Raw genomic sequence first — 26,222 nt, forward strand, 5'->3', positions numbered from 1 at the left:
TAAAATATTTAAGTTATTTGTTCGTTCTAAAGCCCAGATAATTTTCAGTTCAAGATGGCACATATAGATTGAAATTACTTCTTCGCATCAAGCGTACGGCACTTAAAACTGTGGCTTTTTTATTTTCCTTGGCGAAAGTGCTTCGAAAAACCATGCTAATCTTTAACGTTTAAACTCTTTGCTTTTAGCTGTTATATGAGAACTACTAACCTGTTACACCATATGACTGTGATAGGACGTTGTAAGCTGTTGCTTGACTTGCTTGATTGTAAAAATTAGACGCTGCTTGCATTGAATACGCAGGATTTTGAGCTCCAAATTGCTGATAAGCTTGCATACTAAATGAGAAAAAAGGAAAACAATATTTAATCACTGTCTTTATAAAGAACATGGGGCAACCTGATTAAAAATACTAGTACTCAGAGTAACAGTACTTTTTTAATTACCATAAAAAGCACTAAATTAGTCTAATGAAATAAATATTCCAGTAAAAATTACAGTATAATATTTTACGCTAAAAATGGATTTTATGGATGATGCACCCTAAGTCCCGTTATAGTTTAATGTTATTGAATGATCCTAATTATTAATTTGGGACGAATATCATGTTTCATTAATTTGGTCAGGAATTTTTCATAGAGAAGCCTTCGAATAATAGCGAATTTCCTGCAAACAACTCGGTAAGTTTTAAATCCTAACAGATTTATTATTCTTAATGTTTTTCTTTCAAAACATAGTGTTTTTACATATTTTAAATTTTGTTCAATTATTTTTTCATTGTAAAATGTATAACAACGCATAAGGAATAAGGTGAACTTACCGCTGCCCCTAACCAAAGTATATAGAGCAAATGCATAAAGAATAAAACCTCGTCACACAATAACTCAACCTAAAATATTTGTGTTATAAATAGTTCAAAATACTTACGGCAGGGCTATATATTCTTATTATGCCTTTATAATTAATTTATCAAGAGGGAATTTTGTCTGTAACTTTTTGTGTTTCAATGATCACTAACTTACTGGGGGCTTCTGAACTTACTGGGTAAGTTCAGAAGCTTTAACTTCTTTCAGGTAAATAAAAATATTTTGTCGAAATTAAAGCAAAGATACATTGCTAATTTTTAAACAGTAGCTAAAATTTTATCTTATTTTTAAACAATATGAAAGATATTGCCTAAAATAAAATGTGAGCCGCTGTAGCTCAGGGCATGAGCGTTCGCCGAAGAATGAGGCAACCCAGGTTCGAATCCAAAAGCTGACTGGTTGTTACGAATTCTGACCCTGGCTCGCACAGATCATAGTGCTGACGTAAAATATCATCAGTGGTAGAAGGTATCATGGGTTATAATTCCCTTGCCATTTGAGCTAATCGAGGGAGGTTTTCGTGTTTTACCTCTCATGTAACGCAAATGCGGTTTAGTTCAATTAAAAAAGTTCTCCATAAAAGCTAGTTAGTCCCAATGCTTGATGTAGGAGTTCCCTTGTCTTTTGGGATGGATTCAAAATTACAAGGCAACGGAGTTGAAAAAATTGGGTCGGCTGCTCAACGCCGCGGTTATGTAATAAAATAAAAGATAATAAAATTTTATAGAATTATTAACTCATAGAATTATTAACTCATAGAATTATAGAATTATTAATTAATTATAAAATTTATTAATTCATACCTGCTATAGTAGGACGAAGGATAGGAACCTGTAAAATCAATTGCTGTTGCCCCTTTACCAGGACTTATATCACCTGAAAAATTAGAATGTTTTTAATTTTTTGTTCTTTATTGTTTCTAGAAAAATATCTCATTAACCTTTATTAACGTCACAAAATTTAAAAATAAATAAATTTAGAAGTGAAAATTTACACTGTTAAATGCAATTGTTAGAAGCAAAAAAAAAAAAAAAAAAAAAAAAAAAAAAAAAAAAAAAAAAAAAATTGAAAGCTGATTATAATAAATATTTATTTAATTCATGCTATTGTTTCATTTTGCTGCCATAAAAGGTTTTCACTTGTCATCGTGTTAGATTAAACGTTGCTGAACTTTTGGTTGTGTTACTGAAATCAAAGCATTTACAAAATAAATAAATTTTTGACTTTGATCTCAAAAATGGTTCGATGAATAAATTAAATCAGAACGAAAGGCTAATCGATTTTAACCGCAGTATAATTATTTAATGACGCATAGATAATGTATTCAACTTTTTAAACAGAGCTTATAACTCAAAATAGGGATAATCAATTCAGAATGACTTAAATAGTTGGGTGATTGATTAGTTAAGAGATATTTTATGTTTTCAACGACCAAAATAACTTGATTGGCAAAGAGAAATGAAATCATTGTTTGAGAGCAATTGAGGTTAACAAGAGTAGTTTCAATTATCAAACCAACTTTGCAACTTCAAAAATATAAATAAGTATAATAATAAAAATCACTTATCAATTTTTAAAGTTACTCAGTCACAGAAATTCAAAATTTCCCCCAAATTTTTTTAAAAATATCATAATTACAATGTTTGAGAATAATGCAAAACAAAATCGCATGTAACTGATTACGTGATGATACGAAATAACTATATGGCACGTTATTAACAGTGTTCTGTGATACGGCACACCCTTAGAACAATTAAGAAAAAAAGGCAAGTAAAAATTTTTTTCTTTCAATAAAACCATCAGCAAGTCATTAAAACTTTTTTTAAAATATAACGCGTTTCAACAAATTTCGTATTATTAAAACTGGGATTTGTGAAAATCAATGTTTTTGTTTCGATTTTTTGGCACAATAAAACAAAATAGTGAAACATCACTTGACACGAGAATTGGCCTGTTAATTTATTGGTTAACAAAACAGAAATAAAACAGAAATAAACATAAAACAAAATAGAAATAAAATATTTTCCTAAGACACTGCCAAACATTTTGCCTAGTCGCATGACGTTGCCCAACATTTCAAAATGTGTAATGTAACCATGGAATTTAAATCATTTTAAATATGACAATTTATTTTTAATTAAAAAAAAAATTATTCCTTTTTTTAAATACATTAATTCTACAAAAGAAATAGCGCAAGCCTCACAAAAAGTATTAGTAATATGAAAGTTATATTTTAGTAGAACAAAAGAAAAAATAAATGAAGTCCTTTTTATTTTAGACGAACATTTCAATCTAATAAAACATTCTTTCAACTAATGGTTAACAACATTTAAATATTTAAAATGGCTAATTTAATTTCGATGCAGAATTATAATATTATTGTCTGAATATTTATTTCCGTTTTGATAATATTGTTTGCACAGTTATAAAAGTTTACATATTTACCCATCGATAATATTGTTTGTCGTTTACTAGTGAGTAGTAATATTGCCCAAAAAAGATAGGGTATACTTTGTGCTATGTTGACTAAAACAAAAAATGAACTTGAATTAAGTCACCTTTCTTTTCTTTCCTTTAGAAATATTGTGTAAATATTTCAATTTGAGTAATCTAGTTTGAATTCTTAATTAGCACATGCGAACTCATAAAATAATAGATTTCCTTTATGTTCACTATTACAGCGGATGCGTACACATTTAATTTTGAGAAGTCACAAGTAATTGTGACATACCTGCATAATTTGCTAAAGAGTCTGCACTTGTCGGGTAACCAGAATCGATATGGGAGGCATCCGCTGTTGCTAAGTGCTCGACTTTTACTGCAAAATAAATCGATAAAAAAATTAAGCCTCTAATTAAAATATTAAAACTTAATAAAAAATCGAAAAGTCTTATAATTCGCTTCAATTTTTTCATTAGTCTATCCAACTATCCGAATCTATAGCACTTTTCTGAAAACCTACAAATATATTTTATATTGATAATCTTATTTCTTTGGCAATTTCTTTATTTCTAGTTGCCTTTAATAACGGTTTATAGCATAAATATATTTATAAATTTAATAGTAAAAAATAAAATTTCTCAAATCATGGGAATTTAGTTAACAGCATTTTCTTATCAAGTTGATTTCTTTATTTTTTGTAATCATAAATTTAAACAACAGTTTTTATTAAAGGCATTAAAATATTAATTATCTATATATTACCCATAATGTATGCAATACCGGCATACTGCAGAATACATTGACGTTTTATAAAATAATTAAAAGTTTTTTGGGGATATAGAATGACGGTAACATGAAGGATTATTATTTTAAGTTAAAACATGCATTAAAATTAAACATTAAAAATAGTTATTAGGAAGATTAGATTTTGTTAAGAACAGTTTAAATTGATAATAATAAAATGCATTTGAGTCATGCTGGCACAAAATAAAATTCATGCAGATGAAATAAAATTTTAAAATGTTAGTTAATCCAACAAAAACAAAAATGAAACTTAGAATGAAATATTACAAATTTATTTAATAGAAAATGTTGTTTTTATTATCAAAGTTTTTATTTAATCGATTATTATACTGATTAATTGGTAAAAAGTATAGAAATTTACATCTGCTAGTCTATTTTTGGGCCCCAAAAGAAATCAATACATTTTACATAAGAAAATAAGCACAACAATCAATAAACTTTTAGTTACAGTATAAATATACGAGGGTATTTTAAAAAAGGCAAACGATTAACTAAAAAAAGTATAGTTTGCTCTACTTAAATATAATTAAGGCTGATTTTCGAAGGCTTTGCAGTCGCATGAAATGATGCTTTTTTAATCATTGTATGATCCCTCATACCAATATTTAAATGAAATTTTTAATCGAGTTCAAAACTTAGGGTTTAAATGAAATCAAAACGCAATTGCGACGAATATGCCGTTTAATATCTTTTGTACAACTAAGTTATTTAGCAGGTGAGCTCTCATAAAAATTCTATTACTACTGCATTGTTGATTGTCGTAAATTATTTAAAATCAGATAAAAGAGATAAATCAATAATTTGTATGTTAAAAAAAATGAAAATTCAGATTTTTGGGTACTTTAAAACCATTTATTTAAAATCCGCATTTCTATTTTCCGAGAACGATAACGAAATATCGGGGCAACAAGTTAAAAAAAAATCAAAAAAGGAAAAAAAAAGAAAAAAGGAAAAAAAGGACTAAACGTTTTTTATAGTATAATTAGGACAACTACGACTACTAAATTTGATAAATATGCCAATTTTCCGGGGTTTTTTTCTTCGATTTTTTTCCTGTCTTGTTTTGTTTGTCTTAACTGTCTTGTTTGTTATTCGTTTTGGGCATCTCTCAACAAATCGCCAAAAGAACATTTTTTTTGTTGAAAAAATGCATTCATTTGGTTTTGATTGTATTAAAATAGATATTCTATGAAGAATTAATTTTTAAAAAAATGAATGAATAAAATATGAAACTTATTAAGATATTTATTCTATAAAGAATTAATTAATAAATGAATGAATAAAATATATAACTTATTGTATTAAAATAGATATTCTATGAAGAATTAATTAATAAAAATAAATAAATGAATAAAATATATAATTTACCAGTGGGTTCCGTGCCACACATTCCCCAGGCTGAAGTTGAGTTATACGACGGCGAATCATTAGGACTTGCCATAGAACTCAGGACACCTAAATATCATTATTATTTTAGATACAGTGTTATTTCTATATTACTTTTACTATTTGTTTAGAACATTATTTGTATACATATATATCACATGCGACCAAACTGTACTTTTTAAAATTATTTTAGACACATACTGTTCCAAAACTTATTTCAAATAAGAACTTGTACTACTTTTTAAATGGCTAAATTTTATGAAAAATTGCCCGACAATAACGAATGCATAATTATTGAAGTCACTTAGATAAATTGCAATAATCAGCATGTTGGTTAACTCCTCTTCGGGTCTTTTAGAAATAAATGCAAATATTGTTAGAGAAGGATGTGTAAAATTGATCTTACACATCCTTCTCTAAGGATTGAATCTATATTTCTATGATTTTAGTTGAATCTTATTTAATGAATTTCCACTATTTAAATATATTTTACTTAGATTCAACCATATTTCTGAAAAATTATAAGTTAATTTGTAGTAAAAAAACTGGCGTGTTTATCTGGTTTTAAAATGTAAAAATATTGTAACACATTGAAGCGAAACGTATAAGCGTTACACGTTTACAGAAAGGTGCCAAGTTGAGTAAAATATACTGCAAATTAATTCTTTCTTAACTTGATTACGATACTATTAATGATTCAACCTTAAATGAAGCATGGTTAAACTCAATAACTTTGAGAAAATTTGTTGAATTATAGAAATTCCCGATATTATGGATAAATCTTGAACAATTTTTCTGAAAGTGTAAAAAAGATCGTATTGACTGATTTAACAGGATGACAAGACGTTACAATAGACAGACAGTATACAGTATTTCATATTACAATTTGTTGGTAAAGACCAATGAAAATTATTTTTTTAACGAACTAAAATTAAAATTTACCATTTGTAGTAAGTGAGGTTGGCAAACTTGGCGATTCAGAGGCTAAAGAATGCGGAGATGTCTGTCCACTATCGCCTTGTGTTTCAGGACTGGAAAGACTTCCTTGCTGACTCTCTTGGCTACTAAAATGGCGAAAAAAAGATCCATTAGGAACTGCATTTTTTTTTAATGTTTTAACTTTTTAATACTACAGAGATTTTATTTTTACTACATTGTAAAAACTTAAGCGTAATACTTTTCAAATTTGGTGTTGAACAACCTCAAAAATAAGGCATAGTAAAATCTAAACAGCAATAATTCAAAATATTTAAACCAAGCTCAAACACATTTACACCATTTCTGAATTATTTTCGTCTTTGAAAACACCTATTTTGGTGCAACCTTAGGCACTGTCAGATGGGCACCTATAGATTGTTTACAACCGTTAACGAGGCATTGTGAGTTTGCTATCGCTTTGCATATAAAAGAAACTACAGAAACAAAAGTTCACTGTTACAAAATGTCTGTATGTTTTTAGTTGTGTAATAAGGACAATCATATTCTAATTTATACATATCTGCAATTTTATTAAAGAATTTTTTAAAATATTCGATTTCTACCTGTTTCTGTTTGGCTAAGCCAAGCTCGAAATCGTCTTCACATTCTCTTTGCTTTGCATGTATGTTTCATTTTAAAACTAATTTTATTTTAAAAGATCGGTGTATCTGCATCCTAAACAAATGGTTCTTACTTTTAAATTTTATCGTAAAAACAACTTTGCTAGCTCTTATGTGTATCATATCTTTTATTTTAAATTTTAATATTATTGAACACCTACAAGGGTGAACTACTTAAACACATAAAGTATCGAAACAATCTTGAAACAATATCTACACCTATGGCTAATGTTAAATTATACCAATAATCTCTGGCGTATCATTTCCCCAATTTTAATATAAATTAGTTTTACAGCAAAGATAATCGAAAAATAATACGTGTTTGGATCTTTTTTACTTGATAACTTCTTAATCAATACAATGAAATTTGGAATCCAAAATGAATACAATTGATCAATGCAATGAATATAAGGATTTAAAAACGTACCTTGTAACTAATAAGACTAAATTTATAAAAAAGGCCAGACAATAAACGTCATTAAATTTAATCAACGTATAAAAAAGTTCCGCAATTACTTCGATAACACTACGACACCAAACCAAGCCATGCAACTCCGAAATATACAAATATCAAAAAGAAAAGAAAAGAAAAAAAACACTTAAAACTTGCTGTACAGTAAACACAAAACAAATAAGCAATGTATCTAAGTATTTATGTGATGTTACCAAAAAAACTTAAGGAAATTTAGTGGGAATATGTTGAGGACAAGTGAAACGGAGTACAATAATTCACGCTTTTTTTTAAGCCACATACCAAAGTAATGTAGCTCCATGCCGATAGCAAACACCTGTTTCTATTTACAACCCTCTGAAACGGAGCTAGTTTTTTTTTTAATAAAATAATAATAAAACGCTGCTATATTGTAACATTTGCAGAGCTCTTTCACACTGATTACAGTTCTGCCAACACCTGGAAAAGCTCAAGATTGCCTTATCTGAGATGCTGACAGTTTTTGCAAAGCGTTTTGATCACACTCTTTTGCTTAAAAAAGAAAAAAAAATATTTCTGTGCTATATCTTTTTTTCGTGGAGATTAAAATGTACCTTATATTTAAAAAAAATCAGAGTCACACTTTTCATTCTTATCCATCTAGTTTTATTATGGGAATTCTCTAAAAAAAATTTAGCCGCATAATAATTATTAATAATCTTAGAACTTTTTTTAAGAAAATGTGTATCAATAGTGTGCTTGTGGACGCCCGGTGGCTGAGCGGTAGCGCTTCGCGCTGTCGTGCCACAGGTCCCTGGTTTGATCCTCGGGCCGGGTAAGGCTGACTCAACTTTTCATCCCTTCAGTGGGTCGATAAATGAGTACCAAGCATGCTTGGGAACTAAACACTGGGGATTCCGAGTTCGGCTGACCACCTGACCGGAACATCTGCTCCTGCACCCCTGAGCCCAAGGTCGCGCCGCTGAATTTTAGTTTTAGTATGCTAGTGACAAAATTCATGGGATAGTTATATTCAAATATACATAAGAGTTGCATCGCGTACTAAATATGTATATGTGTAGTATGACTTAAATTTGTGTTCAAGTTATTCATCTGAGAATGTTTCTGATGTAATTATGACCGCAAGGAGAGAATTAGCAAGCTATGAGTGTAAAATGGCAGTTAGAGCTAGACGGATAAGACTATTCTTTTCGGAAATTGTGAAAGAATTCAACATTCCTAGATCTGCAGTGTCGAGAGTACCTAATTTCAAGCATAACCTCCCACCTGCCAGTGTTAGCAAACAAGTAACATTGCGTGTAATAATTGTAAACATCAATGCGGGAAGTGAAATGGAATTGTCCGTTAGAACAATATGATTCTCTTTGGCTGTGATGGTATATGACAGAAGAAGATCAACTCGAATGCCTTTAATAACAGCACGACATCAGACTCAAAGTCTCTCCTGACGTCGAAACCATCTTGGTTGGACCCTAGATGACTGGAAAACAGTAGCTTGGTCAGATGAATTACGATCTAAGCAAATCAGAGCTGACAGGAGATTTCGAATGTAGGGCAGACCCCACGAAGCCATCAACCCAGGTTGCCCCGTGCAATCTGGTGATGTCTCCATAATGCTGTGGGCTGCTTTTTTCATGGCATGGACTGGGTCCTATAACCCGACTGTACCGATCATTGGCGGGAAACTGTTCTGTTCAGTTACTTGGAGACCACTAGAGGCCATTCATGAACTTCCTGTACCCAAACAAAGAGGGAATTTTTTATGAATGTCAATGCTCCATGTCACCGGAACTTAATTGTAAAACATACGACTGGTTTGTAAAGCATTTTGGATAATTCTAGCGAATGATTTGACCACCAAATTCGCACGACATGAATCCCATCAAACATTTATGAGATATAATCAAGAAATCAGTTCAAGCACAAGATTCTGCACTCACAACACTTTCGCAATTATGGACAGCTATTGAGGCTGAATATTTCTCAAGAGACTTCCAATTACTTATTGACTTCATGCAATGTTGAGTGGCTGCCCTTCGTAAGGATAGAGGGGGTGGGCCGACACGATATTAAGAGGTATCTTCTATGACTTTTGTCATCTCAGCGTATTCTTGACAATGGAAAATTAAAAAAATATTATAAAAAATTTATAAGAAACTTAATATTAGCCTAAAACAGAGTTCGAATAAAAAAAAATAAATAATTCTTTAATAAAGAAATAATTTTTCCTAGTAACCATTTTCAATAGCAGATTTCCTAATTCATTTTCAGCTTCTGTATGCATAACACGCCAAAAACAAATTAATAACTAAACAGGAGAAAGAAAAATAAATTGCAAATTTAATTGTCGGAAATAACACAAATTTCAGATTATTAATGTTCCTTTCTGTAATAAAAAATAGCTTTTTTTTATAGGTTATAACGATCACAGTTACCTCAATAAACTTTATTCACAAAGACGAAGGTTGATACCTCGCATTTAGGATTTCTTAAAAGAAAGAAATTGGGAACCGTTGTTCTAAAGCATTATTAAAAATTACCAAATTTTATCACATATTATAAAGCCATATTTTATTTCAAATTTTACCAAAATCTTTAGCAAAGTACAATCAGTAACACGGTAAGTTTTATCATGTTATGGTAATTTTGATCATACTTTTTTTCCTACTGTACCTTTCATTTTTTGATTACTTTATTTTTTTAAAGGTTTTATTTCAATTTCTAAACATTCTGTTATTCTAATTTAGAGTATTAACGCTTTAACACTCAGGTGCAGAGATAAAAATTAGTGATGTAACGAATAGTGATTAAGCCAAATACTGAATATTCGGCCAAAAAAATCGGCTGAATAGCAACAATTTAAAAAAAAAAAAATTTCTTTTTCAAAATATTATTTTTATACAGAATATATATTTTTATATATTTTTTATTGAATATTTTATATCATTATTGAAAAATAATCAAAACTTAGCTGCATTATTGGTATGGGATAAAGGGAAAAAAAACTCAAATCGAAATGTTTAAGATAATAAAAATAATTAGATATTAAGAAAATTAGATATATTTAAGATTAAAAAAAAAACTGAAATAATAGCTATTAAAAAGAACTAAAGTTGTAAAAAAAAAGAAATAAAAAAATCCTATTAATTCTTAAAACAAAACTTTAATGCTAAAAATAATATTTTCCAGGAAAACAATTATCCATAAAACAATTATCCATAAAACTATAAAAAAAACAATTATCCATAATTAAAAGAGATGTCTATCAGAAACGCTTTTAAAATTGCAAAGATTATGTACTAAAGCAAAAACAGAAGAAATAAAAATCGATTTTAATTTTTTAAAGAAAATTTTAAAGCTAAAGCATTTCAGTACCCAATTATCACATTTTCAAGAAAAAGTAAAGATTAAAGTCTAATAGAAACCCTCTTCATTTCCGCGTCATTATAAAAACGTCTATAAAAAGACACGTTTTTTGAAAAAGAAAAAGCCAGATAGAAGCCAAAACAAAAATCATTCTTAATTTTTAAACGAAAGATTTTTCGCTACAAATATTAGTATAATTTTTTCACATTGCCGTATTTTTAGAAAAAAGTGACTATAAAAGAATAACGTCCATTAGAAACGGTCCTTTAAAAAATTATGTCGTAATAAAAAACGCTGAAAGTTAATAAAACAAATTAGGAAAGAAACAGAAAGAAAAAAAACTGTTCTTAGTTCTGAAATATAACTTTAACGTTGAGATTACGCAGTTTTCTATGTTACTAGTAACCTGCCTTACCTTATGAGAAAAAAGTGAATAAAAGATTAAAATCTACTAGAAAAGCTTCGTCAACATGCTTCGCTTTTGTTAAAATAGAAAAACAGGCAATAATGAAACAAAAAATAGGTTCTTAATTTTTAAAACATAAAGTGTTCAATAAACGATGAAATTGACTAGCCTGAATATAATTAAAAAAAGAAAATAATCAGCATAACAAAACTCGAGATTTAGTATAAAGTAATCAAGTTTCATTTCTTCCAATTTTACTTTTTCATGTGTCTTTCAAAACATAAGTTATTAAGTTTTAGAACTTAACAAATATGTGTAAAAAAAATTTCGAAAAATATATGTTAAAAAATACAATTTCGGACTATGCTTTATTAAATCTATTAAAATTTCTCCGGAAAAAACTGAGTCGTAAAATAATTTTCCAAATAGTTCGCCGAATATTCGGCGAAAAGGCCAAATATCATCCATCCCTAATAAAAAATAGAATATTTTTAAAAATAAATATGCTTCCATCCTTTGCACTAAGTGAACAGTAGTTTCTCATCAATAAAAATTTTTTAAAACTTATATTTTTTGCCTAAATTACTAACTTGAAGGAAAAAAAAGGAAATGGAGAAACAAAAGATAATACTTTACTATATGAAGGATATTTCATAGGTCATTCACTCCATAAATAAATTAAATTTCTATCCTTAAACATCTACGGAAAAATTTATATTACAACAATTATTTTTTTTTAACATATTATAACTAAAACAAAATATAATATTTGAGAACGGTATTACCAAGAAAAAAGGCATCACAATTCGGAACTACGTTTAATCTATTTGTAGAATAAAATTAATCGCTGGCATCACATTTAGGAACTACGTTTAATCTATTTGTAGAATAAAATTTAGTCGCTGGCATCACATTTCGGAACTACGTTTAATGTATTTGTAGAATAAAATTCAGTCGCTGCAAAGTTAAAATTATAGCGAACTTATTTTATCACTAAGACTAAATAAATTCTGGATTTCATTTTATTGCATTATTATTCATTCTGTAGCAATCTAACTACACAATTCTTTTTTGATTTTGTAAAACAAACCACGTTTGAAATTACACAATACATTAATTAAACGGATCGTAGTTGATTAAAATAATTATTGTCGTTTGATTAGTTTAGTCTGTTTCTAATTACATTGCAATCGGCCAAAAGAAAAGGTTTTGTCAGTTTTTTAAAAAAATTAATTCATTTTTGTCGACTCAGTACATAAGGTATAAAATTCATTAATAATGTCAGTTTGATTTCATTCAAATCAGTTTGGATACAATTGCATCACATAAAATAGCACCTACCGTTAATATTATGAAAAAAATACTGGCATGGAATTCATAAAACTTTTCATGCGGTTTAGACCATAATATATTCTTTAAGATATTTAAATAACTAAGATAATATAGCCGAAAAACTAACACTTTTAAAGATATAATAGTATTAAAGTTACATTTGATAAATTTATCAACAACTGTAATTAAAAAATAGCTAAGATAAAGCAGTTATTCTTAGTTGATACATTACAATTTAAGTTAATTTATAGCGTTTGTAACGTTCTTACAACTAAATTTGCATGCAGTTAAATAAAAACTAAAATTTAATAAAATATATATAATTTATAACGGTTCTTGCATATTAGTAATTAAATCACTGTAAATTAATATTACTGTAAAAAAATTGCACAAAAGTTAAAAATCACAACTGGCTGTTGACACCACTAATTATTAACTGTTAACTCTGCAAAAAATAGCCAATAGAAAAATATGTAATCGTAAATTTTCATGGTTAGCCTTGTTTTTAAATAAACCTTTTTGAAATTTTCGTTTGTTGCAAGATATTTCGTATAAGAACCCTTACCCTCGCTAAACTGTTCCCGTACCCTTGGGGGTACGCGTACCACACTTTGGGGAACACTGGTCTAAATGCTAAACATTTAATGGATATAGGACAATTGAAGTCTTCATATCGCATTTTTAACATGCTTTTAACTTAATTTGGTGGTAGTTTAAAAAAACAAAACATCTATGTTTAAATAACATCAACATAATTAATACAATTTGTACATACCAACAATTAAATCGCTCCAAAGTAATGTGTCACGTGCCAGTTGCATGCCTTAAATGTTGAGCTTACCACTTACTCTACCAAAAGCAAATGTTGACCACAACAATCACCTAACAGACTCCTACACAATTGTAAGGCTTACTTTTCCATTATTTTTTAATGCTATTTTTTCCTGCTGTTTTTTTCTTTCAACTCTCCCAATATGTCAAAGAATAAAATAAAAAAAATGATAATAATGATAACCCCGTTTGTCTACCTGTCACCAACATCTTATCGAGATAGGACAAATTAAACGCATCGGACCACACCTCCGTTCGAAGACTCGAAACGCCTTTTTAGGCCGATATATATTGAAGTTGGCTACTTTTTTTATATTATTGTTGAATTAATTGTTTGATGGCGGATATGAACACTTAAAGGCTTATATTCTGGCAAAAAAGAGTATAAATTTGTTAAATCGTTCTTGTTATATAAAAGAGGTGTTGGTCGGATGTTTCTTAGCCGTAAGGATAAAAATCTTCAGTTTTTTGATAGAATTCTGATAATGAGTTTAAGAGCGGCGATATTCAAAAGACAGCTTACTGAATAGACTTCTGATATTTTCGTTTCTTATCATTATAAATCTTGTATTCATTTCCTGAATGTAATGTTTCGATTAACGATTTAATTGAGGTGTTTTACGAGAGGCCAATCATTAATTCTAAGACAATTTCCAGATTTATTGAAGAAATATTGATAATTTTTTTATAATGAAATAATTTCGTAAAAAAAATTTTTTTTTACTTGAGTATTCATAAATACTTGAACTACTGAAACTGTAAATTTAATAAATGGATTACGAATCATTATTAAGAAAGTGAACATTTATGTAAATTTTGAGGTTGGCGTAGCCCAAAGCAGACTTGCACCTACACTGTGACATTATTGCATTAAGGTGGGTATTATTGCATGGAGAATTCTTTTAAGTTATATAATTTTACATTAAATCGAATTTCATTCACTCTAATTAGTTCTTTAGTTATTCTTCAACCTTCAAATTTAATAAGTCTGTTACTTGATCATTAATTCGACGTTAACGTCGACGTAATTTTTGAAATCGACGTTGCCCAAGGCAGAATTTTCCTGGCACAGAGCAATTATCGCAAATAATTTAATTAAATCCTATGAATATAAGCACCACATTAAATAAAAATAACTCTTACATCTTAAAACTAGTTTTCACATAAAAGAATTTATTATTGAAAACTAATATTTATATTCTCCTAAAAAGGTAGTAAATGTCTTCAGATTGCTAACAGAAGAAAAAAAAGTAAAAGTTAGTAGTATATCTTTTTTTAAAGAAATATAGTTACAGATGAAATGATCTTTTGAATCTCTTTTTTTATTACTCTTTTTTAAATATCTCTTAGTCAAAACTTCCATGTAAAAATTGAATACAAAATACGCATATGAAATCATTGAAGCGTAGTAAAAAATTTAAAGTTTTTCATTTTAACTATTTAATGAGCCGATCGTAAAAAAGTTTTTTAATAGTATTATTTTAAAAAACAAACGAAAGGCACTGAAATTGAATATTTCAAATATATTAATTATTCTGAATATTTCAAATATATATAAAATATTGAATTTTTCTATCATATTTCAAAAGTCGATTTGTAAGGACATTGCGTAAGATTTTAATTTATCCTATTAAAACTAAACGGATGGAGTATGAAATTAATTATAACTTAATTTTTGTAGAATCATTTTCTTCCTACAATTTTTCATAAATCCATATTTTAGGGTCGGCGCCATCAAATTATTAGCCAGTAAATTAGCCAAATAACAAAATTATTCACCTATTTTCGAAGTTTTCGCCAAATTAAAATTTATTTATCTCCCATAGAAAACTATTTTATGGTAGTTTGTTTCAGGCTTACATTATTTAGAAACAATTCTAATTGGTTATGCGGCGCATCTGCCGAAAATTACTACAAACGAATAAAAAATACTGATTTGTTTAGAAAAATTCATTTTGATGTGATTTTGAGGATCGAGTTAAATTATATATTTTTCTTTCCAGTGGAAAAAATGCAATACTTTCGCCAAAACACAATTTTAATTGCCAAATTTTTTCGCATTTGGAGAGATGGCGAATGTATAGCACGGGCCCTTATTGTCTACGACCTCAACGCACTCTCAAAGATTATTATTGTGCATATTCAGCTTAATCTAACATACATGTAGCAAATTATGCAAATATAAGGTCCTTAAAAATTAAAGATAAAAGCTATATGCTGTTTAAATTTAAGATGAAATTTGCACACTAATGCTAAAACAAATAGAATAAACCCTATAATCAAGCAACAAAAAAAAAAATTTTAATTTTTGCTTTTTGAGGTTTTCTTTCTATTGTTTATTTGCTTTTTAAAGAAAACTTGGATGAAAAGTAATCTACAGATGCTATAAAATTCTAATTTATCAATTTGACATTTAGTTAAACTAATCAAAACAAATAAGAAGCGAAATGTCAATTACATTACATTAACGAACATTAAAAACTATATCACATTAAAAACTATATCATTTCAAATTTTTTTGTTGCTTTCTATGTTCTCCGATTTTTCTTCCCCCCTTTTTGTTTCTTTTTGTTTCTTTTTTTTAAAAAAAATAATAATTCCAGCATTTTACATTCATATTACATAAAAAAGTTTCGAAATATTTTGTAACATTTGGAAGCCCCATAAATTGAAAGACCCCAGGGTGATGTAATACATGTAGTAATCATGCCCTATTGTTCATACATTAAGTGACATAAACAAAACGACGAAGTTGAAGAATTTTTTCTGATTTTTCTTTCTATTTTTTTTTTAAATAATTTCAATATTATACATTCATATCACATAAATATGCTTCGAAATATTTTGTAACGAAGCTCTAAAAATTGAAAGACCCCAGGGTTGTGTAGTATGCGTAGTAATCATGCCCTATTGGCAACGCATTACGTGACATAAACAAATCATTGAAGTTAATGAAATCTTAACCTTGGCCGCTTAGGTGTGTCATCTGATTTCTAAAGCAATCTTCAGCCTAATCACAAATGCTCGCTTAACTTGGAGTTCGCCAGCGTATTGAACGCATCGTTGCATCAATTTAGTGTCACACTTTAAAATGTCGCATCGAATAATAGAAGCTCAAGGATTCCGGTTATTGGTCCGTGAAATGTCCGAATATTTCGATGAGGTTTTGCAAGTTACGTTTCGGCTTCGCGGAAAGTGATCGGACAAGTTTCGAGGAAGAACTTTTTTTTTGTATGAAATAGAGATGTTTGTTGGAGATCACTCAACAATGTTTATTGTTCATACAACGTATACATTTATCTCACAGCATTAATACCTGAAAGAAAATAACGATGACGCAAACAAATATAAACGAAACATTAACATCCCATAGAAACATTCAATTCTTGTGTTTACAGTAAGATATCAACTTAGAATTCTACAAGTATTGGGCAAGATCGATTTCAAAAGAGGCCCTTGGACTCGCTAAATTAAAAATTATATAATGTTTTAGGATGTTACTAAAATTTTCTATGTCAAATAACTGAAATGCTCTATTCTACTGAATGCATAGCTTGAATTTTTAGAGCTATTTAAAGCAATTATTTAATAATGAAATAAAATATGTTTAAATGATACACTTCGAAAATAAATAAAAATTACTATAGCAAAAAAAAAAATTAAAAAAAAAAAACACAAATTAATGCATACTTTTTTTTCCCTTTTTGTTAACACCATGAGTAATTAAAAGAATTCAAACAAAGCATGAATTTATTATTTTTTATAATTTAACAATTCAATAAAATTTTATTAGAAGTTTTAATATTATTTCAATAATTGTAAGAACAATCAAATTATTGCAATTGTTTTTTAAAAATCTTCCGATGGGCATATGCAAAAACATTTTTCATAATTACAGAAAAAAATATACATGTGATTTTTAATGCATTTAATGAATTTTATGACTTTTTATATCATCATCTTGAGTTATAACTAGACGCAGTTAGTAGCTGCTATTGTGCAATACCTGTGTATTGCTCTTTAAACTCATGTAGGGTATAAAAACAGATTAAAACTTTTATTTTGTTTAAAATTTCAGCTAACGTTAAACATTAAAATAGGAAGAAGAAAAATCAAGATAAAAAAAACTGCATTTACAATACACTTAAAAGTAAAAGTATTCACCATGGACATTTAATAGTAGCAAAGCATTCAACATTTCAGATAAGATATAGATTCAAGACACTGCTAATAATTCTCACGTTTAACTCTGCTTACGAAAGTCATCAAATTCGTATAATGTTGACACATATTTTCTGATGTATCGTACAAAATTTCTTAAGTCTTAAAGAAAAGAGAAAAAAACTACTTTAATTTTAAACAAACCAAATCAATTTATTTTTTGGTTTTTAATTCTCAATTCATTTTTGGAATATTGTTATTTTGTTAATAATATGAATAGTGCATTACGTGATTATTATTTTTTTCGAAAATTTTTGTACATCAACGAAATAACACTTTGACAAAGTATTGCAGAAAGTTTTTGGTTCAAAATAAGCACAGAGTTTATACAATTCTGGTTATTATAAATTGGAAGATAGAAAAAAAAACTTAAGAAAACTAGAGCGTTGTAATTGAAAAAAAGAATATAGAAAGAAACTCGGAGATAGAACGTTTTAGGTTTTATACAATTCAAGTTACTATGAATAAAAGTTGGGGTAATAAGTGTTAAATTAAACCATTGCAGTTATTTAAGCTTTATAAAAAGGCTAAATTTCAATAACTTGCATATTAATTAATGCTATTTTAAAATAAATAATTAAGTAATATCGTTAGAAGGCAAGAAAATGCATGTATTTTATAAAAAAATTCTTGCAAAAAAAAACTAGCCTTAAAGAGACAGATATGAAACAGAACCCCATACAGAGAAAATAGGAATAAAACGCTGATAATAATGTAACATGTTATTTATATATAATAAATAAATAACAAGTTAATAAGTAAATGTAACTAAATAATATTAGCTGAAGTTAAAGCTTAATAACCTATAATTTATTACAAAATTGATAGTAATTTAGTAATTGATAGTAAATTAATAACAGTAAGTTAATATGCATTATAGAATAAGAATATATGGACAGCATTGTTTATTGAATTATCGAGAAATAAAAGCTGCCTCGTATAGAGTGCTCGAAATGTGGCGCTCACTATCAAAACCCATAATACATGAATGATAACATAATTAACTTTCCGCGTCAGTTTCTTTCGATTATTCATTTTACATCAAATTACTTACTCGCAATCCTTGTTACATTTTATCGATTAATGTATCATTTGTTGTCACTCTTTAATGTTGATAATCTTCGTTAAAAATGCAAAGCAATTTGTTTTACAGGAATACAGGGCTTTTTGTCAATTAATTTAATGAAATAATGACTTTCTTAAAGAAGAAAATTAGAAATTTATCAAACTTTTTTTATAAAAAAAAAATGATCTAATCGCAATAACCCTTCCCGCACACCCAGTGGCAAATCGTTTTCGATCAATTCAGCATGCTCTTCATCAGTAAATGAAAAAACACATAAAAATGACATTTCAGAGGCGTGTGTGTTGATTGGGGCGGCGGGGGGCCACCGCCCTCCCGCTGTTGAGCAATCAGCACAACCACTGAGGAGGTCTTACCTGTCGTCATCCATGAACACCATTCCCACCCAAGTTGTCAGGTAGCCCTGGGCAAACTGTCACCAAAAGTCATTCAAGCGCCAAAGCCGGACAAGTAAGAGATATTGGGGACACTTTTTTTTTTTTTTAATAATTATAAATTAAGATAATGTGAAGGATTTTTTTTTTTTTATGGAAAGTAGCTTCCTGTTTGTTTCATAAAATAACTTCTGCTCAATGAGTCTGAAGCTTAGATTTATAAAAAGGAAATTTGTGTCACAGATGCTAATATTTTTTGTTGTTGTTTGTTATTGCTTTTTTTTATACTTAATTTACTTAGAATTTTTAGAGTTTATTTTTCATTAAATTAAAGACAAAACATTTCTCTCATATTTTAATTACTTAGATTTATTCGAGACTATTTTTAGCAAATTTAAATATTTCTGTTTCCCTTTTCTTTTATACTTTATTTACTTATATCTTCAACAGCAAATTTTTAACAAATTTAAATCATTTTCTTTCTTTTTTTATAACTTAACTGCTCAGATTTTTAAGAAATTTAAATAATTTTTCCTTCCTTTTTTTATGCTTCACATACTTGGATTTAAGTCTAATTTTAACCAGTCTAAATCATTATTTTAAATAATAATAAATGCTTGAATAATTAAAAAAATTTCTTAGATTTTTTAACGTTAGTTTTAAATAATTAAAAAGGTTACAACAACGTTTTCTATGAAAACCTACAGCCATCTTTAAAGTATTTAAATCATGGCCAAAGAAAATTATAACAATAAAAAAAACAAGCATGAAAATGATTAAGAACCATTTTGATACCTATGGAGGGAAAAAACATTTATTTATGAGTATGCTTACATTTGTAAAAATGATTTTAAAAAAAAAACATTTTAAGCAATTTAAAAATCTTTTTTGTAAAATAGGCGACAAAAATTGTATTAAAGAAAGGAAATTTAAAAAAAACTCATGACTATGGTTGAAATTAACCTCTAAAAAGTATATAAATAGAATTATGCAATAAGAAACGTGTTATGTGTTAATGCTTTTCTTTTTAATCATGTTTACATGCGTAGTACATATTCTGTTACTATATATTAATATTTTTAATAGTTACAACGGAGATTCTAGTTAGAAAATATATGTATACGATCTTTCGTTCGATGCATTTAAAAACAGTATCAAAATACTCGTTTTTATAAGATTTATTTTATTTTTAATGCTTTAAAATTATTTATATGATTAAGGAAACATTTCAACGTTTCTGAAGATATTTTTTACGCTTATGAAAATGATAAAAAAGGAAAAATCTTTTTAAGTTTACAAAAAGAGTTTTTGGGAAACTTCTAAATTTATAAACATAATTATGTCTTTTTTTCTCTTTTTTTTACTTTACACATCTATTAAATGATTCAAGAAAATGTTTACACTATAGCTAACAATAAATGTAAAATGACATGGAAAAAGTTAACAAGTAAACATATAAATATATTATCTATGTACATGTTTTCTTAAGTTTATATTCTGTAATGCTTTTCATATTCCTATATTCCATTTCATATTTATAAACATCACATGTTTTTAATAATTAATACATAAATATCCACACACCAACTATAAATATACAAAACAATAAATTAATGTTAAGCCCTTAAAGACATTTTTTCAATTAATGTAAACTCAATTAAAATATAATCCGCTTACTTAAAATAAATTAAAATATATAATCCGCTTACTTAAAATACTTACAATGAAATTTCATATTTTGAAATTTTATTTATAAGTGGTTAAATATTATACAGAGGTTTTTTTTTTTTTTTCAACCTTCTTTTTGCAGATAGTAATTAATTTAAATATTGGCTGCCTTTGACTAGCCTGATTTAGATCATTCAAATTCTAAATCTGCTTTTGTCCAAGCTGTTTCATAGTTTCTACTAATCTCCCAACAAAACTCGGAATATTTAAGACTAATTTTCTTTTATAATTAGTAACTTATTTTTTTATGCATTGTTCAGAAAAATTAAAAATATCTAATAAAAAATATTATTGCTATTTATTTATTTACTTCTTACAGCCGTTTTCAAATCAATTTCCTTTTTTCTCCACCAAAGCAGAAAGAAACCACTACACATTTGATACTTCGCTTACTTTTTCTTAACTTGCAATTTGTAGCTTAAGATTTATAATTTTTATGGAAAGGAATTATACGAAAACATATAAAATTTAAACCTTAACGGCCTGGAAGTGTTTTAAATTGATTTCCCATTAAGTTTAAGGTACCTTTCCAATAAATAGAGATTGTGGACTCAATATTTTTAGAATAGTGGAAACTTATTGTTACGTACCATAATTAATTAGTTTAAACTAAAATAATAAACTATATTATTAATCACAATTGAGTTAATTGTAAGTAAGACAACAATAAGAGTGATAAGAATAATAAAATTGTAGCAGCTTTAATGTGCAGCATTTGTCCATTAAGGATTAATACTGTTCAATGCATAGTTTTTGAAAATTCTCTTGACTTTGTCTCTCATCTAAGCATCTCATTGCCTTATATAATTAGTTCCAACCATTGAAAACCAAAATGACATTTTTCAAACAAATATTTATTTCTGTCCACTCTTATTAACGAGAAAAATACAAATATCCATCAAAATAATTTGTTAATAAAGAGTAATAAAGGCTAACATAAATAATTTTTGCCCGTTAGTTCAAAATTAACTTGACTTAAAAAAAAAATTGCCGAACGTGAAAACACCATTAAAAAAATTGCCGAAAACAACTTTCTGCACTAATAATTAGAAAATCCAAAAACAGCAGCTTTTGCTTGTCACGTTAGAGAAAAAATCTAATAACAGAAACGAAGCGAGTGTTTAAAAAAACATTAAAAGCACCGACATTACGGCGGTATCTTGTACACAAAGGCAAGTAGTGTCATCTTTTATCATTCTGCTAATCGTTCTCAGCATAACTTCACACATATCACATAAGCCTATTTCTGTCTTTTCTCCTTCTCCTTTCTGTTTGTAACTCCCCCTAGAGACAATGGATTAATTTTCTAGTGATACATTCTACTAGTCGAAAGTAGCGCCACCTTTCACAGTCTATTAATAACAAAATTTGATGATACTGATATCAAGGTGGACGTTTTTCGAACTCGAGAAAAATTTTTCGAAGGTGCGGTCGTGCAGACTACGATTAGGGCTATCGATTTAATATTTCTTTTTTAAAACGCATTCTGAAAATCATCCGATATTTTGTTTTTAGTGATAGTAACACATAATTTAAGATTTAATTTTATAATTTTCAAGTGTCCCGTTATTTTCAACATTCCAACAAATCAAATAGTATCCGCTAACACCATTAATTTATTGTGATCAATATTATGAACAAAAAAAAAATGAAATTTTGAAGGAAAAAAATTGAAATTTAAGAAAAAAATTTTTTATTTGAATTTATTGGTTTATTTTTACATATATATAAAAAAAATTTAACCTGATAAATCTACACTTTTAACCATATGTCGCATAACCATGTGTATTAACCATATGTCGTTAATGGATGTCTTTTTGTTTCTTATTAAGTATTTAAATAATAAAATTTATTTATAAAAATAATTCCATTAAAAAAATATCGAGCATTTAATGTTTAAATTACGTACAATTAAGCAACTAATATACATTATATAATAATCAGAAAATTAAGCATTCAAAGGTTTAATTATAAGTACTGTGTATAGCTGAGCAGGGGTCTGTCCAGACGTTTTGTGAAAGGTCCGTTTTTCGTGAAATTGTGAAAAAATTACTCACATTCTTTCAACCAGGGTCCGTTTTTATGAATTTGTGCAAATAGGGTCCGTTATTGCAAAAAAAAAAACTTTTTCAAGGAGTTTTTAAATTGTAAAGACATACAAGATTATGCTCAACACTGTAAAATTATAATTAAAAAAATTAAATTTTAAAAAATAAACAACAATTGCTGCTTCTAAATTAGAGATGCAACATACAAATATTTGGTATTTAGCCTATACTGCTGAACGCAGAATATTAATTTCGGACGAATAATGGAAGAATCGTCTGCCGAAGACAAAACTTAATTCGTTTACATCCATCTTTCTTGTTTTCTGCCCTGGAAAGGGTTTATTCGATTAACAAAATAATAATGAAGATAAACAAATTTGTGAAGGGTCCGATTAAAAGAAAAATCATTTTGTGAAGGGTCCGTTTTTAAGTTAAAATATTTTGTGAAGGGTCCGTTTTTATGAAAAGATATTTTGTGAAGGGTCCGTTAACGGACCCAAATTTCTTCTAAACAGACCCCTGCTGAGCATCACAATCCAGTTAAATAGTAGCATAAAAAAATTAAACTATTAAAGGTTAAGTATTTAGCATGGGTAATGTACTAAGTTAATAATTTAAATATTTTAATAAAATCAATATTTTTATGAAAAATATTCTTTTACAAATTGTGGTAAGTCATAAATCTTTTCAGGATTAACTCAGATATAGTTATATTCAAAATATACTCATATACATATACTTCAGGTATACTCATATTCAAAATATTTTTAGTATCTGCTCATATAAAGAATATTTTTATTTTAAATCCTGTCTTCAAAAATTAAATTATTGCCATCATAGTACGAATGAACTAAGACAAAAATATAAAATACGATTCAAATAATTTCAAAATCAACTCTATGATAACAAATGAATTTATATTTAAGAAACAACACAAGCTTAATATTTTATAAACACTTGTCCGCTAAACCCATACAGTCTTCATTAGGCAGAAAAACTCAGAACTTTCTTGAGAATTTAGATGTCACAAAAAACGACCCTGAAATGAAAGCCTCTAAGAACCTCTGAAAAAGACGTAAATGTATGTATTTGCTCACATTAAGAACATTTTTATCTAAAATTCCGTCATCAAAGAATAAATTATTACTTTCATAATACGGAATGAAAGAAAAGGAAGAAAAAAATACATAAAACGCGATTCAAACATTCTCAAAATTCAACCGTATTCCAACAAACGATTCTTTGTATCTCGGAAATACCACAAAAAATATTCTACATTCTCTCTCCTTGGTTAGTCAGCAGGCCATGGTTTAGAACAACTGCTCGGTGACGGTAGCATAATTAAAGAACATAAAAAATGAAGTCATTCCAATCTATGAAATTTACTGTTTCGTTGAAAAACCTGACGATCACCAAGATTCAGCAGAATGTCACATACAGAGGGGGATTTCCTTAGTTTTATCGCGACATCTCGTACATTTTTTAATCCTCCTTAAGGTTCTTTTTTTTATATATCCCTATCTTTTCCGTGCTTTCTGGAATTCATCTCTGAATCTCGTAAAAACTAACATCGCTAAGACAGACTTGACTGTAATCTGACATAAAAAGGATTTAACATTCGAAAAAATCTCAGAATATTCGCGCGTTTGTGACACGAGGGGTTTTTGTTCGAGCATCTGCGATGTTTAGAAAGCGTTGACAAGAGGAGGTGGAAGTGACAATTTTGAATCTCACTTTTGCAGTGAGAGATTAGGTTTTGAAACAGTGGAAAAAGTGTTTATTTTTGATAAAAAAAAATAACAGCTTAGATAGTTTCGGTAATTTCGAGATGTAGTCTCACAATAATCTAGTAATGACTAATTTAAATTAAACTTAGAAAAAGTTACACAACCGCACATTGATTTCAGTACATCTTATTTTATTTTATTTTTCATCAAAAGCTTTTATTTCATTTTATTTTACTTTATTTAATTTTATAACCGTCGTTGAACAGCCGACCCGTTTACGTCTACCGAGTTTACGTCTACCAATGTTCAACTCCGTAACCTCGTAATTTTGAACCCAGAAGACTAGCATTTAAACAAACTAGCCACCGTGGAGGACTTTCTAATTAAACTAATCAGCATTTGCGTTACATGGAGAGGAAAACTACGTAAACCTCCGACCGTTAACCTAACGGCACGGGTACTCTAAATGTAGCTTATGTTCATAAAATAGCTGAAAGAAATTCATAAGTGGTTTTACATTCCTCATTGACTTTGAAAAAATAATAAATAACAAAAATAAAAATTAAACAATAAAAAAAGCGTATAACTAAAAAATAATTTTAATTATTTTATGGAATCGATCAAGCAGTTGAACTTCAAAAACTACGAAAACCCATTTTTCAATTGCTTGTTTAATTTTCGACTTTTTAATTTCTTCCTTTTTATTTTTATTTATATGCTGCTGTTTTTATTAAGTTATTTTGATTACTGATAATTTATTAAACAAACATCAAATCATCATAAAAAAAAATATAAAAAAAACTTAGGGAAAGATAGATTAAAAAACATTTTACAATGCATATTACATTTCTTAAAGATCTCTATTAAGCTTTAACTTCCCCTTAACTCAATGCCCCCAAGATAAGAATAAATAAAAAATAAATAAAATATTTAATTGGACTGACAACGAAGATATAGTAAGAGCAATATCCAATCAAAAATATCAATTTAATTAAAGTTAGTTTGGATTTGATTTTTAAAAAAAAATTTCGAAAAAAATTATTCACCTTTTCTTTTCGTATTTAATTGAAAATTTAGATATTTTTTCTATAAATAACAAGTTTTTGGGAATGCACGAGCTTCCTTAGACTAAATGGAAAGCACAAGCAGGTTAAAAATAAAATTGCCCTTGTATTCGAGACCATATTCGGTTAGTACAAAAATATTTAAAACGCATTAAAAAAATTTAAAAAAGAAGAAAACTATTAAATGTTAGCACAAAAATAATTTTTAGCACAAAATTAGCAATTTTAACAGATACTCAGATTCTACTGAGAAGACCGGCTTAAATATATATCTTTAAAATCCTTAGGAAAAATAGAAACAAAAAGTACACACATTTGGGGCTCACAACTTAACACAGGGGTGACCCAAATGGTTGATATAGAGTTCTGGGGGTTAAGAGAGGGTGACTCGATAAAATAATAAACTTTAAAAACAGTACCTCTGAATTTAAAAGGTACACTATATCGTTAAAATTTAAAGGTCCTTCTGAAAATGTAAAGATCGGTTTTTACGG

General features: G+C 28.0%; 1 protein-coding gene across 19 annotated transcripts in view; it reads right to left on the reverse strand.

Annotated features, from left to right (window-relative positions):
• The window catches only part of LOC107452693 (eya transcriptional coactivator and phosphatase 2), a 145,024-nt gene that overhangs the window by 37,354 nt on the left and 81,448 nt on the right, over positions 1 to 26,222 (reverse strand). For 10 of the 19 annotated variants that reach the window (XM_071181536.1, XM_016069260.3, XM_016069257.3 and 7 more), the window contains 5 exons: positions 6,441 to 6,562; positions 5,481 to 5,567; positions 3,598 to 3,684; positions 1,670 to 1,742; positions 211 to 338 (listed from right to left, as the gene is read on the reverse strand). In XM_071181536.1, coding sequence (XP_071037637.1) covers positions 211 to 338; positions 1,670 to 1,742; positions 3,598 to 3,684; positions 5,481 to 5,567; positions 6,441 to 6,562 — 497 coding nt within the window. The remainder of the gene's footprint in view (positions 1 to 210; positions 339 to 1,669; positions 1,743 to 3,597; positions 3,685 to 5,480; positions 5,568 to 6,440; positions 6,563 to 26,222) is intronic. The other 9 variants (XM_071181542.1, XM_071181541.1, XM_071181539.1 and 6 more) reach the window with 1 other exon arrangement.

The sequence above is a fragment of the Parasteatoda tepidariorum genome, chromosome 5 (assembly GCF_043381705.1).
Source record: "Parasteatoda tepidariorum isolate YZ-2023 chromosome 5, CAS_Ptep_4.0, whole genome shotgun sequence".
NCBI lineage: Eukaryota > Metazoa > Arthropoda > Arachnida > Araneae > Theridiidae > Parasteatoda > Parasteatoda tepidariorum.